General features: G+C 38.0%; 1 protein-coding gene across 6 annotated transcripts in view; it reads right to left on the bottom strand.

The window, feature by feature from the left end:
• BLNK (B cell linker) overlaps positions 1 to 15,987 on the bottom strand; it is a 92,010-nt gene that overhangs the window by 14,282 nt on the left and 61,741 nt on the right. For 5 of the 6 annotated variants that reach the window (XM_066191158.1, XM_066191156.1, XM_066191155.1 and 2 more), the window contains 12 exons: positions 15,478 to 15,543; positions 10,233 to 10,289; positions 8,162 to 8,211; positions 7,164 to 7,204; positions 6,151 to 6,307; positions 4,836 to 5,005; positions 4,277 to 4,355; positions 3,437 to 3,517; positions 1,977 to 2,002; positions 1,431 to 1,459; positions 998 to 1,093; positions 192 to 234 (listed from right to left, as the gene is read on the bottom strand). In XM_066191158.1, the coding sequence (XP_066047255.1) occupies positions 192 to 234; positions 998 to 1,093; positions 1,431 to 1,459; positions 1,977 to 2,002; positions 3,437 to 3,517; positions 4,277 to 4,355; positions 4,836 to 5,005; positions 6,151 to 6,307; positions 7,164 to 7,204; positions 8,162 to 8,211; positions 10,233 to 10,289; positions 15,478 to 15,543 (895 nt within the window). The remainder of the gene's footprint in view (positions 1 to 191; positions 235 to 997; positions 1,094 to 1,430; positions 1,460 to 1,976; positions 2,003 to 3,436; positions 3,518 to 4,276; positions 4,356 to 4,835; positions 5,006 to 6,150; positions 6,308 to 7,163; positions 7,205 to 8,161; positions 8,212 to 10,232; positions 10,290 to 15,477; positions 15,544 to 15,987) is intronic. The other variant, XM_066191160.1, reaches the window with a different exon arrangement.

Genomic DNA, 15,987 nt, shown 5'->3' with positions numbered 1-15,987 from the left:
TCAATACAGATGTCCAGTGCTCTTTCGTCCAAAAGAGTAATAGCAACTATCACAATATTAGATGAATCTGACATCTGGTCATCTGTTTCTGTTATCTAATCCAGATAATAAATAGATAACCCATCTATTTATATATAAACCATAGGACTAAATTTAACATGTTCTTTTAGAGTGGCCCATTAATTACTCACTGTTTTTGGATGAAGACGACTTCTGGGGAGAGGCAAAATATTTCTGAAAAATATACACAGTAAGTTATGCTGGACAGGATTGATTTATTTAATTGGCTTAGATAAGCTTTTTAAGATCTGGAGGGAAGGAGGCCTGCAGTAAGTGGACTTGATTTCAGCTCTGCACAGACGGTGATGATGCTGTGCCCTTGGTGTGGAACTACTCTAGAAGAGCTTCTGTCCTAGACCTCGGGTCCCAGTGGCTGTGCACAAGACCTAACCAAACACCCTCACTCAGAGTATTGTAGATGCCTCCTTCTGGGGGCACATAACATATTTTGTAAAATAATGACCCAGAGAGGAGGCAGGGGTTACGAAGCAGTTTTCAATGCTTCTGGGGACACAGGAGTGAAGTAGGCCGCACACTCAAGTATCATTTTTCCCTTTTCCTCCAGAGACTAGGGATATAAATCATGGATTTACTGAGCCCAGTTTCTTTACAAGCAGTCTTGTACAACTGCAAAAACATCTAATTTGCAAGGGTGCAGAGATGGATAATAGGACCTTAAACTGGCTTGCAGAGATATTTTATCCCTGTACTGGATCCCTAAAGGGATAATTCAGAAAATCCTATCCATTTGGCAAAGTGGCTTGAACACAGAAGTTCACAAAGCAATGAGAGCTTGTGAAGGTTCTCACCTTGTCCCAGCATCCTGAGCTATTTGAGTGTCCTGACAATTGTCTATTGTCTGAAGGTTACACATTAGAGAGAAGGAAATTTTTACCCTGCTAATATTTCCTATTGATCTAAGCTGCTGTTAACTTACCTGGAAGTCTCCTGCTTAGGTGACTCTCTGGTCACGGTGTGCATGTGGGAGTGCTCCGTATTCTGAGCAGGCATAAACATGAGTGGCTTGGTGAACCTAGTAAGGAAACACGAATTAAGAAAGGAAAATTACATTTAACAGTGAATACAAAGAAAATCTCTTTTTTTTCTCTTCTACCTCCTCAAAATTCTAAAAAGTATTAAGAGTACTTCTTTTTAATATGTATTACATTTGGGTTAATGAAATTAACATAGAAATGGTTGATAATCTTTGTGTAGATGATAAACTGAAGAGATATTTACTGTATGTATTTCTTATTTCTGTTACTGTATTTCTTCTAGAGAAAGAATTATCAGACACGTAATATCTAGATGAGAAAATATATTTCCTGACAGTTTTAAATAATGGACAAACATTCACAGCAATGGGTTACCTGGTTACTGGTGGTGGTGATGGTTTTTCCTGTAAGAGAAAACGCACTGAAGTTTTTTGGTTACATTTGGATTCCATAAAATAAATTTGTATGATCCTATTTATGTTACCACATCATGACATTATTTTTGCCTCATGATACAGATTTCTACTAGAGCTCTGTCTGGTAATCTACATTAGGATGGGAGAGGCAAGAACTCAACATCAGTAAATCTGCTTTGGCCATATGTTATGCCAGTACCAGCAAATGGGAAAAAAATTACTGTGTCAGAACTGTCATTGCTCGGTCTGCTGCAGTTCTGCTTCTAACATTCCCTGAGGCTACTGCTTCACAGATTGGATCACTATCACAGGGGACTGGGAAACTTTCCCCTTACTCTTTTGAAATGGTTTGCCAGCTTTTCTGAAAAGGGACTGTCAGAAAGCTTTAAGTGTTGGGAGAGATTTGTTCCCAGTTTTCCCTTTTGAAAGACTGATAGTCTTTTCTCACAATCACATTTGTACCCTGCCTGAGGCCAATGGGAGTCATAGTTCAGAAGGGTCTCACCTCTTCTTCAGGAACCTCGTAGACTTCTACAGGACAGGGAAGAAATAAAAAACATTCTTCAGTGTAGCAAAAACATACTGCATGTTACCATAAAAGTTGATCTGAATTTGTATCAGTCATACTTCTGACTCTGAAAAAATAACTTGGAGAATCTGCTCAGAATTTGAATGTGCCACCAAAACCCCCGAGCAGCAACTCCCCCCAGTCTTCTAGTGGGAAATTGAGGTGAAGTCACAGGGATTCTGGGATACAGTCACCGTCCCACTGCAAAACCTTTTCATTGTTTTGTTTTTCTTCTCTTTTCTCCTCCCTACAAGCAAGATGAATGCTTGTGTTATGCAAACCTGGGTCAGTCTGGAAAAAACGCGTTATCACCCCTGTACTAGCATTTAGCTTTTCCTTGACTCAGGGAGGAAGAAATCAGGTCAGTCATAAATACAAGCTGGCTCATTTGCATGGCCAGCATCCCTCCCTGAGTTCTGACCCACAAGTATATTTTAGTTTATAGATCTTAAAAGAAAAAAACCACCAGCATCTTTATCTATGCCCAGTTTCTTCAATGAAAACTGAATCCTATTTCAGTAAATTTCACGTCAGGTTTCATCACTTTACTGCATCCACGTCTCAGCTCCCACCAGGGGGAGATGTTTTATTTTTTAGTAACATCTGTCAGGAGCTGGTTGTTGCTCGACACTGATTTACAGAAAGGCTGAGGTTGAAAAGGGCATTTTAAAATGTCTGGAAAATAACTCACGAAATCTTAAGTAATTAATAAGAAATGTTAGTTAGCGACTTGTAGTTCGTGACTTTAAAGCTAAACACATTGCTAATGAATATGCAAAGCTTTTTAAAGAATTGTGTCATGTCTGGAAAGGTTATATCCAAGCAATTAATGAGATAGTGAGGATGCAAAACAACTCTAAGTTCACAGAGAGAGATTAAACAAGAATATCTGAACTTACGAAAGCAAATAGGACTCATTTTATTTGCTTCTGCTTTTGTTTCTTTTTCCAAATAAACTGCTCTTTACAGAATCTCAATGGGAACACTGTTATAAAAGGCCATGCAAGACACCAGCCTGTACGGAATTTCTATATGGCTAAGTCTAATGGTCTAGAAGTATTGGGTCTTGATTCTCATAGTGAAATGGAATTACTGACATACTGAGTCCTATAATCATTTTTGCTGTATTAATCCATTTGTGTTCCTCCACTAGAGCAAAAGACTAAAAATAAATGAATTTGGGGCAAATAACTTGTTCTAGTTTTATTTATGCTTAAAATGGATTTACTATTCAAACTAGACAAAGCAACCACTACAATACAGAAAAGCTAAAGGGGAACATATTTTTCTTTTACTTTAGTATGTCATAGGGTTAGTGGTGTGAATACACTAGGCATAATTTAATATTCCACAGTCTTATATTTTTTTATTCTAACAGCGACGCAAGCTACACATACCTTGCATATTAGAAGTAAGAGAAGGCTTTGGAGAAATAGGGGGGGCTGGCTTTGTTGTCTTCATAAATCTGTTCACAGGTGCTAAAAACATATTTTATTAATGTACAGATATATTTGTGCATGTGTGTATATATAGACATGTATTTATATATATACCCACATCTGTTAACAAACTAACAATGTAAAATTTATGCAATAAGAATGAATACTAAGTAGGGCCAAATGACAACCTTTTGTGTGACCTTGAATGAATCAACTCAGTCACAAAGCAGCTCTCATTTGAAAAGAGAAATACTATTCAGTATTCCAGCCTTTCTGAAGAGGTTTGATACTGTCAGTAATGTTAGAGAGCAGAACTACATACTCTTCTCTGTTTACTGTTCACCTTTGGGCTGTAGTAGTTTCATTCTCTGGCTAAATATACTTATATATATAGTGAGATTAAAAAAAATAAAATCAAAGTCTGTTTTTATCTACTAAATATCTAAAAGTGCTTGTTCTTCTCCTGAAACACTTCAGCAGAGAACTTTAATGCTAGTGCTCCCTTGGATGAGAAGGCAGATCGTATGTCATGAAAAGCCTCCTAGTTGTACTAGGGCTGGACCTTGAAATAACTGAGAGAAGGAGAAATTAAATATGTCTTCCAATAAAGTCAAAAATCATTTTCCTTGGCCTTGTCATAAGCCAAATTAGCCAACTGCCCTTTTTGCAGGCTGTGATCTCTTTAATAGCTGCATCTCCACTCTTTCAACCCTAGAAACAGACATGAATTTGACCCATTTTTTTTCACTGTTATTCCTAATCAAGCAATAATTATGAGCTTAAATGACTAAAACTCACATCTTGTAGGTAGTGACATGCTGCTTTCTGTGGGTTCAATATAGTTATCATCATTGTCCACTGGCACAATGTAGTTATCCTATGAGAAAGGCAGGACAAAAATCTGTCAGCTAACCTCCATCGTGTCATCATGTCAACAAACTGTTGGGATTGAAGCCCTGGCAGCAGTTTACAACAGTTGCCCTTTCACAGTGACTCCTATTCCAGACATTTATCATCCTATGTAGAAGGGAAATTATTATAACAAATAATAATGAATAATAAAATTATTCCACTGGAGCGTGGAAGCCCTCCCTTCCCTCTGGTCCTGAAGCAGCTTTGAGGTTACTCTCTCCCTGTTGCTTGCAGCTTGTTATGGATGATCAGGAGCTATTCCATGGTCTAAATAGCCTCCTTGGTACTCGGAGCAGGCATATATCCCCTAGGAATCAGTATGGTACTTGCAGGTCACTGTTAGTGATGTAGAAATGATTTGTACTATAGAGGCTAAGAAAGAGACCAGACCATGGCATTGCTATGACATTTACACAGTTAAAACAAGTATACCTGTAAACTTTACCTCATCATCATTGCACTCCTTGGGCTTTGGTGGCAGTTTTGGTTTTGCAGCTGGAGATGGCAATGGCATGGATGGCACACATGGCTTCTTTGGTCTGGACATGGCTGGACTGGGTGTACTTGGGAGAGGTTTGTTGATGGGAGGAAGCTGCTGGTGACTGGTGCGATTGTCTTTTAATTTGGTAGAAAACAACAATTTCAGTAAAAAATACACATTAGTCTCTGCACTTTCTCCTACTCCTTGTGCAGAAGTCTTTGCTGTGGCTGCAGCATAGGTCAAGCAGCAGATCTCAGCATAGCTGGACCTGATGTTGAGACTTGTGTGTAAACAAGTCCTATTTCATTGCTCAGGGTAGCAGCCTAGCCCTCTGTATCAGGCTGCAGAGCGTGCTGAGACACTGACTGTTGTATGAACAACTGATTGACTCCTTGGGGAAAAGGTGGTGGCTGGGTGGTCTTGTTTCTCATATAAGATATATGAGAAAAACAACACTGGGTGGGACTGCAACATGAATTATGCCAGGTTCTCTGGGGTGTCATTTTAACAAGTCCTTCCCTTTCCAAAGAACACAAAGGTGAAGGGCTGAGTACTCTCTGAGTACATATGTGGTATTTTAACACTTTGATGAATATTCTACAACCAGTAACAGCCTGGTATCATACAAAAATGAAAGCAGACATCACATTTCTTTTCTCCATGTCTCAAACCTTCATCTAACTGAAGCTAACTTTCATCCACTTTGATGCAACCTATCCATGGTTGAAAAGAATCAAATAAGGAAGAAAAAATCCCTTTATACTGGACTGATGTAAACAAAATCTCAATCCTGTCCTGTTTTTCAGGATATTTATCATCCTTAGTACCAATTTTGAAGGACAACAAGGAGTGAATATTTGGGCTACTGTTTTACTGCTTAGGGAATAATGATTGGAGAAACAGAAAAGATAAGTAAGGCACCTGTCTAGGCTAATGTGCCTCATCTTTAATAGGAATTCCTGGATAAATATATGCTGATTAATTTGGAGCCCCAAGTTAATAGTATCTCCCATACCTTTGCTTGAATTTCGTCATTAGTAGATGTCTATCAAAGTCTCTAGGACACATTATATTAAAATTATTAACATTACTACTGGCAGTACTAACCTGTTTCATGCTGTAATAAAAAAAAATCATACCCCTGAATGCTTAAGATCTGAGTATCAGAATTAAAAGCAAACCCTTGAGGAAAGGACAGATTAGTGCATTTGAGGCCTCTTTTCTGGTATGGGTCAAAAAGCAGTTATCAAGGTGACATAGTTAACTATTCCATAAATACCTGCATATTCACCCCTAGAAATAGGGAATGCAGAGGGAATCTTCTTTTTCTCTTTCTCACTTGGAGGTGGCTCATAGCTGTCATCAGGATTCTCTTCACTGGGGACCACGTACATCTCAGAGTCAGAGTGATCATCTGGATTTTCATAATCACTGTCCTAGAAAGACAGAACTTCCCATTTCTCATCTCATAGCAATCTATAACACAAATATCCTTGCACGAGTATGATAACAAAATTACAACAACGTACCCTTGAATGGACACATCCTATTCCCTTTCAGTGCTCCCTCTTGCAAAGAGGCACTCCTGCCTCCTCCCCTTCTACTCCTCCCTGGAGCTCCCTGTCTTCTTGCTATCTTCAAGGAATCCTTTCACCTCCAAGAGCTCAGTCTTCAAGTTATGGATCCACAGCTTGTTTTCCTTCTCAGGACAGTTCCTTTCTAGATCCAGCTGTGACTTTGATGTGTGTTTGTCACTTCCTCTCCCTCTCCTGTTACAAAGGGTACTCAAGATCTGACTCCAGAAGGAAACTGGTCACTTCAGGCTGACAGTTGCACCATTACTTTACATAACTGACAGCCACCAATTGCTTCATTCTAATGTTTTCTAAAATCTTTGCAGAAGTTTTCATTTTTAGTGAGGAGTGGCTTTCCTCTCCTCACGCCTCCCACCCTTCCTGCCCCAAATAAAACCTCTTACTAATTTCTGAAATTATTGTTCAGTTTACGGAGTCTCTCAAATTGATGCCGTGTGCTTTCTTATCCAAAAACCTTAGCGTTCATGGCTACCATTGACTGTGCTGCTGAAAGTGCTTCTAAGTTGAATGCAAAAAAACCTGAGGCAGCTAAAACTCAGTGCCTACTTGTGAATTAAACTGATGTAAAAAATAACATAAATTTCAATATTATTTAGTTCAACCACAAGTAGATGATTGAAAAGGAATCTTTTATTATTATTTCTTGTGCTAACTTGTTGCCACAGTAACCTCCTACTAGCCCAAAATATGTACTTACAAAATCATCTGACCATTGTTCCTCTTCATTGTCTGCGTGTTCTAAACCAAATATTAGAGTTATTTAAGGAGAGGTAATAGTGAATATAAACGTTTATCTTAGATTTGTTTTTCAATCTGTACTCATCATACTCAGTTAAAAAAGAGTGAGCAAAATTTCCAAACAGTTGTGAGCATCACATCTGGTTTGGACAGAATAGTAAATTAAATGCCTTCTTGCTTATTTTTGACAAATTATTTCAGAACTGTTGGAAAAACATTAGAAAATAACAAACTGCACATGGTCGGAACAGCAGAGCATGCACTTTACCCACAATGTCCTGCTAATGCATCTCATTTTTAAGTAGAGATGACAATTTCTAGATAATGGAACTCTCCCTGACCTGGAACTCTGGACCCTGCACCTTCTTGTTGGTTAAAGTGCCAAGACAGCACACTAATTACAAGTGTTTATGTTAAACAGGGAACAGTTACCAGATTACTTCCAAACTCTGTCCTGCTTTCTTCTATTCTGATCTTAACAAGATGGCTGTTGACGTGTAAAAAGAGCCAGGAACTAGTTTCTGGGCAGTGCTGTATGACAGGCAAGTAGAGGTCTTTAACATAATACATGACGCCATCATTACATTAATAGTGTTAAGATTTTAAATCGGTGATGATGCATTTGTTCAACTTCCTCCATATTTACTTTCACAGTTTCTGTAAGAAGGGACTGGATGCAAACTCTCCTCCATTTTTACAGCAGCCTAGATACAGAACTCTAATTAAGACTGATTTTGAAAGAGCGGTTACTTGCTACTCTTCATGCTGGCACAATTCATAATCGTTTTCTTGCCTTTCATTTCAGAGGTGTGAACTACCTTCAGAGTTGTTGATAATGATATTCTGTTCTTTAATTAAAAACAAATTATGAGGCAATGTATAACTGAAATACTGTTAGGCATATAGATAGCAAATTAACACAGACATACAATTTAATTTACATTAATATAGCCTTACCTGAAGCATAATCCCTTTGTGGTAGACTTGGCGGTGGCTTTTTTTTAAGCCTGCAAATTAGAATTATTACATTTATGATCTCAAAAGTAACCTTCACTAGAAGGGAGCATTAGCCAGACACATTAAAAAGCTGATAACAAAAGATACCTGCAGCTAAAGAAATACAGATTACCATCACAGATGCTTAGCAAATAGCTGTAGAAGAATGCTTTGAAAAGCTAGAAACTGATAAAATAATAAAATAGAATCTGAGATTTTAATATATTTTTTTCACTAAGAACGTATGTTGAAAGGACAGCTTCCTTGCTCACCCCCCATCTTCTTCATTTCCAGAAAGAGATAAGATAGGGGGCAGAGATAAATGATGATCAATTGGAAGATGAAAATCTGTTCAGGTTCACAGAGGCTTTATTAAGCTTATGGAATAAGAAAGTGGCATAGCACTCTCCATTTTTATTTTTAGAATTATAATTTTGCATGCACTCTATTTGATGATTAATATTTAAATGTATACCAGGTCTCACAGTGAAAGATTCTACTTTTTATTATTTTATGATGTTGTGTTGCATTTTTGGTAGAAACTGTTACAATGGCATCACATACCAAGTGAATCAAAGAGAATTTGTAGAAATACTGAAAGGATCTTTTTGGCTATTCAGGTAGATTCATATGTATGTGCATGTATATATATCTAGCAAGCAGAAATACACGTATGTGTAAACACACATATATGTGTGTGTGTATATATATGTGTATTCATGTATACTCCTCCTTACTAACTTGTAGCTGTCCAAAGAAGACATTGAATTACAGTCAGTTTAATTAGTTCATTACCCTGTAATGAAAGAGAAGAATTTGGGTTTAAAGTCAAGATGAACAGTGCATGTGTGACATCACAGGCCAGACTGATGCTTCTCCAGAGGGAAAAAATGACAACCCTTTGTTTTTAGTAGCCAGATAAAACATTAAGATAATTAATGACACTAAAATTATTCTTTAAAGTGACTTTTGAACATTGTCTGACAGCTTCCTTGTAGTACCGATGAGATCTCATTATGCACCTGAAGCTTGATCCACTAAACCAATGACTTCACTCATTCTTCAGTTAGGTCCTACAAATTCATTTGCAAAAATAAGCAAATAATTTAAAAAACCCAAATCTCCAAAGAATTTAAAATGGGGTTTTGGGATCTCTGAGCAATAGTGTTAACAAATGTTGCTTTACCACAAGCATTTGACACTCAATATTTAGAGGTCCTGAGCTTGCTGCCTCGGTATCATTGTTCAGGTACCACTTTTACTCAGGGTGGTGGCCTGCTGGCACTACCACATCAACATACAAATTTTCCTGTCTGTTTTGAGAAATGCTCTGGCTACTTCTGAGTTGAATTAATGGAATTCTGCTGTTCAGATAGTCACCAAAAACACCCCATGCACATGCATGAATCAATGAACAAATGGTTCGGGCATTGCTAAAACTCAAAAAAGCCCAAACCCCCAAACCAAGCGAAAACCAAACCAGGAAGATTATTTTTGCAATGCTAACCTGCTTTGTTCATGACTAACAACACTAACGATGGACACCTCCTCAGAGGTTTTAACTTCCTGAAGCCTAATGTAACTTAGTGTACAAACAGTAAATTAAAAAGCATTCTCAACAGCCCTGCTCTGGTTTTCTGTCCAGGTTAGCACAGCCATGTTAGAAAGGAAATCCAGGGCCACTGCCAGGGCTCATCTCACATCTTAGGAAGGGGAGACTAAGATCTCTTATGTATTTTGCAACAGCCTGCCATGAGTTGTTCTGAAATGGTGGAGACTTGGAAAATAGTGGAACTAAAGCAACAGTAAGAGGCTGTCTGTGTCATGGTATAAAGTACAGGGCTTAAGCAATATCACACATTTCTAAGCTGCTAAGCAGAAATCTTCCACACTTGGTACCAGGCCCTGTAAATCCCGGCAGTGACCCTGGCAGAAAATGTAAATATGTTATAACGAAAGCACACGAGGTACAGAACAGAGGTCTGTGTCTAAGCAGCCTATCATGCTATGGTGCAGCTATGGAATAGCATACCGATCCCAAGTATCTTTCCCAGTTTTGCAAATTAAGGCCACTTGTTCATTTTGGAACCTGAATATCAACAGAAGAAAAGAAATAATGTTTCCGTCACAGATCTGAAACAGTTCACGGCCACATCTATATTTGCTAGAATCTTTCCAAACATGTTATTTATTCTAAAATTCAAATCCACTTAAAAAGCAGTTTTCACAGTACTGGTATGAATTTCTGAGTGCCAGAACTGGAATCCAGGCTCTTCTGAAGTCAGCTGGAGCTTCACTTTACAGCAGCCAGAACTCTACCCAATGTGCAAACCACAAGCTCAAAAGACACAATCCTATACCGAGGTGTGGTTACCCAGCTACTACAGACTCTGACCTCATTGTCCACACAGATCCTTGCAGAATGGCAATTGACTCTGTCCTGTTCCCTAAAGTTAATGAGAAGGGACTGGAAGAATCAAATGCCATCCAACTGAGCACGCATATTTAAATATATTTAATCCTAGTACATATGTTGGAGCTTCAACAAATAACCAGGTAGCGCTTGAGACATTCCAAATAATGGGTTATAGATGCCTCTCACACAGAAATAGAATGCAGGGTACAGAAATTCAGAACATGTTTTAAGAGAATAGATTATTCCATTTTAAAGCAATGTATTCCAGGATTTGCCTCTATAATATGCTGAGCTTGATCCAACAAAACATTTAGTCATGTACTTAACTTTTCTAGCATATATGGTCCTGTAGGAACTGCAAATATTAATTACTTTGAATTTGTAGCACACATTTGTTTTCCTGCATTAAGTGCAGGATTTTAAAATAAACTGCAGCAGGGGTCTGGGTGTTTTGCTCTATTTTACAGGCTACACCCAGAAAAATAACCAAACATACATATTAGTAATCCTTTACAGGTAGCACTTAAATTTTCCCACAGGTGTATTTCCCTACTAGTGTTTCTGCTCACTCTGCCAGCATTTAAGATATGGCTGAAAACTCTTGGTTTTCAAAAGTCTTTTGCTTTTTTGTATTGTTAAGTCTGTGGACAAAGTCCACTTCCTTCTTGGGAACCATTTTAACATAATAGTTTTTACAAAAATTATACTGATATCTTTTCTGGGATGAGTATTTATAGTAAGTATTAGCTTTACATGCACTAGATCATCACACTTGTGATTACACAATAAATTAATTTAACTTTGCCAGAAACATTTTCAGCAGTCCAAAAGGAGCGATGCTAACAGATAAACTTTTCCTGAATTGTGTACTCGTGACCTAGTGGAATAGTTTGTTACAGATTTGGAATTATGCAGCAACTGTACAAGATAAAATTAAACTGAAAGTGTTTGAAAGTGTTGTTACTACTTTTTCACACATGTTCTTACAATGTGCTATGGCAGTTATAGTAATAAAAGTCCTGACACTCAAAACATTCTATTCAGCTACACAGTAATTTTCATGTTTCTTCAGCATAACAGTTAAAATTAGGTATCATACTTTTTCCTGATTTCTTTTTCTAAGTGTGGTACAGCTTGATTTTGGTACTTTCTCTCACTGTTTGGTTCATAAAATACCCTTTTTCCCTCTCCCAAGGGATCATGATCACGAATGTCTTTTAGTTGAAGCTATGCAGGTTGAAGAGACATTTAGTGACACAACAACTATTTTTCTGCCTAAAGTTACTGCCTAAATTATAAATGGTGTAGAAAAATGGACCACGCAAATCTGAAGCAAAGACGTACCCAAGTAAAAAGCTGGGTAAAGCATCTTCATTCCATTTTTTAGGTCACATGGCAAATGTTCAAGACATGGACATATTTGGATAGTGTGCAGTCAGAAACATGAGGAGAAGTCATGGCTTCTGATGGCTTTGTGAGAGATGTGGTATTACGACAAGGTGAATAAATGGAACTTCTTGTTTCTTATTCAACACAGTAGGTCAGCATGTGCCAAAACTTTTGGTGAAGTCCTGACTGCTGTACATACAGCGTGACTTTTAACATCAACTTCAGTGGAGCCAGGATTCCACTGAACAAAGCCTAGAGGCTTAAAGCTTATGATATACAGGTGAGTGCTATGTCTTTACAGCATGTTTCAAGCATAGGCAATCATCCTACATCATGAAACCTATGATTTCTCTGCTTCCCTGTTCTGTATTACCAAGGATGTGATAATGAAAAAAATGTCCCCAGCTCTCATTGTTTATACAATGCTGGCTACACTCATTGCTTCTACACCTGAGTACGTAATCCTCCTTGACACTGTGATCTGCACAGCAGCTGGGACCCAGGGCTGTAAACAGTTTTGCATGTGATTAAGGGCAAGCAGGTGACAGCTACCCTGCAGTGGCCAATATTTTTACTGCCAGAAAACGTTGAGTTGGAATGGGGAACAAACAGGAACTTTTAAGCAATGAAAAAACAACCTGTCTATTTCTTTCCTATTACCAGGACTGTTCAGCCTGCTTTCCACAGACCTTTAAGACATGCATGGATAGTAGATGAATTCCTCCCCACCTGCACCCCACAGATGAACTAGACTGGAGAGCAAAATTCTTGATGCAAGACCTTTTACATTTCTGCATAATCAAGAGCCAATCCAGATTTCAGAAGTGTTTTAACAAATACTGCTAATAAGTCTAATGTATTTCACAAATATTTGATAATTCTTTCAATTTGTGTACCAGAGGCTCACAGCATACATCTGGGTGATAACTTTAGGCTTCAGATAAGAAAGTGCACTATTCGAATTCTCTAAAATTATTTCTACTTATAATAGGTTTGATTTTGATTTTCTTTCCCAGCACATGGATGAATCTATGCTACACAAAGCCCCTTTTAAACAAAACTTTCCCTGCTTCAGTCATGTTTAGAACCTTGACTTTTAATAAAATAATCCTTTAACTGAAATGGAAGTAGTGATCAACTGGATAACCATGTTTTAGAGAAAGAACCTACAATCAAACAAAAAGCCCCCAAAGATTGCAGAGTGAGGAACACGGCCAGCTCTAATTCTGTAAAGCTTAGCACCTCTTGTACATATCCTTATCAGTGCTGTCAACTCATGCTTTTATGTGCTGGGTTCAAGACTTGAATTCTGAAGTCATGTGCAAATCTTAGAAATTCTCCAGTTTTTAAAAACTAAATTTCTGATCTTCATAACTGCAAAAAGGAATATTATGACTCAGATGAATCACAGTAACATCAGAAAGGTTATTATGTTTTTATACCTCAGTTTCTGTTCTTATAACTGAGAGTGCTGATGTGAGCTTTGTGCTGCAGTCATACTTTGATTTTTATGAGTCTGCTCTTTTATTTATATTTTATCTTGAGTGAACCAAAGAATTGCACTGCTATTGCAGCAACCTTTGACACTTAATGATGGCCTTCCCAGCTTCTGCTACATTTGGTTTATGCTACTTCTCCCTTTTCTGTTCTTCCCCTCTTACTCTCCAGGAAGGGCACACAAATCAGATCAACAACAGAATTCATGTTCAGGCAACTATGGGAGACACTTTGTAGCCTCAAATGATAAACCTTAGATGCTTCTGTTGTTTTTGTCATCTTTCCTTTCTGAGGCTTTTGAACTGAGTCCACTGGAACATTTTTAATTATAGTTAAACAACTATTGTGAAGAAGGAAGCCACCCTTTATTAAAAAGCAACAACTATAAGAAACCCTCTTTAACCCCCTCCCTTCCAAAACCCCACCAAAAGCCTCAGACAGCCTAGCAGCTCTTCCCTGTGAGCAGGTCCCAGATTAAAATCAGTTTTTTCTAGCTGGGTGGTGAACACAGTGGTCACTGTGTTAAAATCAGAAACACAAATTAACTTAAAACTCCAAGTAGCTGAAAAAGGGCCATTTTATGGGAAAATCTCCTTTTGTGCTCGCATGAAAATAAGTAAGTATAGCAAGTGACTGTGATTAACTGTGAACTGCAGCAATCTTCGAGGGAAAGAGCATAAGTAAAGGAAAAAAATATTATCACAAAAATCTACGTGATATATCAGGTGTTTTACCATCAGAGCCTGCTCAAGGTCTGTGGGCAGAAACACAGCTGTGAAAATGAGAGCACAAAGGAGGGCTTGGAGGCCAAGATTACTCCTCCTGCCTGGGGAACAGGAGAGCTGGGCAGTCCTGCTGCTCCTGGGAGTGCATCCCCCTCCTTTGGCAGCTCCAGCAGCTGCCCCACAAACCCCAGCCCTGCCTGGGCTGGCAGCAGGGGCAAGAGCTGGGCCAGCTTGGCTTTCCAGAGCTCTTGCACAGCCAAACCAGGCAGGGCCCTACTGCTGCTGCCAATAGCTGACTGATGGCTTCGTATATACTGAGAATTAGCTGCTTCCCTTGAACTGAGCCATCGCAGTCTCCCTTTAAAAACAATTTAAAACAATGTTTCCATGTGTCTTTTATGTACAAGAGCTAGCTGTATTTCTAGAATTTACTATGGTTGTTCTGGAAACACTGCAGCTAGGGTGTTGTAATTAACTTCTAAAAGTACTTAATACTTTTGTTGCCAATGACCCATGTAAAGAAACACATCTGAATGAGAAAATCACATCCAAATGGAACTTCAATGCAAATGAGCTGTTGCATTAAGAAAAGTGTGCTAAATAGCTAATTGCTTTAAATAGATGTTTGGCTGGAAACAGTGAATAGTGTATTCACTTGACAAGGATGCAAAATTACTGGAATTTCTTTCTATGTATAAATACATATGAATATTTTATGATACTTTCACGCACATGACACAATCTTCATGTTGTTCAGCACATCTTAGTAGAATAAGGGTGCTAGGTAATGCTGGAATTTGTTTTATGAGACTAAAACACAAGAGGATTTCGCATTTTTATGGGAATTTTAAGTATGATGTCTGACCAGTTGGTTCAAGGTGGAGCTCAAATTCAACTTAATTGCAGCAGGAAGCCTAAACAGTTGCCTAAGGAGAAAGGCATACATGCAAACAATAAACAATGACCATTCCCAGTCAACATTCAAAAAAAAAAGGCTCTTCACTCAAATACTGTTATTTCAAGGCTACAAACACAACCTATCATTGGACTCCAGTTCTGCAACTCCTTTATGATAGTCTTAATACTGATGACAATTCTGCAGGTTGCAGTCTGAACTGAAGCTCTTCCCATGCACTGAAGTACATCCCTCTGGAATGACATGGTCCCGTCACTAATGTACTACACACCACTGTGCTTGTAATCCAAACTCCCCACATTGATAAAACCAGGGATTGGCATTGCAAACTTACTTTTTGAACTTGTTTATTATCCCACTTTCATTTTTCTTGATGTCATGCACCATCTTTTGAAGCTTCCTGTAGGATATTAAACAAAGCCAGCATTAAATTACCAAGTGGTTGAACAGTCATGAACATAAATTAAGAAAAATATGCTCAATATAGCTTCAATAAGTAGTTTAATTGTTAAATCATTTGTGCATGAAGTTTTCCCTCCTTTTTAAGAGCTCTTTAGCATTATTTCTGTTATCCCTCTTCTAAATACAATTAAGTATGGTATAAACAATCAATTTAAGAGTAAGTGCCCCAGGAAAAAAGAAATCCTTACCTAAATTGATAGCTTAGAGTATTTAAATGTTAACATTTTATCTAGAACTGACTTTACAACACTGCAAAGCTATAATGGTGATGCCCTCTGATTTCTGACCATAGATGGGACACTTAAATATAATGAGAATAATGGATGAATAATTCACAAGTACATCTTTAACTCTTGCTGAAAACTCAAACTATTAATTTACA

The sequence above is a fragment of the Chamaea fasciata genome, unplaced genomic scaffold (assembly GCF_029207755.1).
Source record: "Chamaea fasciata isolate MVZ Bird 193981 ecotype frontalis unplaced genomic scaffold, bChaFas1.0.hap1 SCAF_9, whole genome shotgun sequence".
Lineage (NCBI taxonomy): Eukaryota > Metazoa > Chordata > Aves > Passeriformes > Sylviidae > Chamaea > Chamaea fasciata.
The sequence above is the reverse complement of the archived record's forward strand: the minus strand, read 5'-3'. Positions and strand labels throughout refer to the sequence as shown.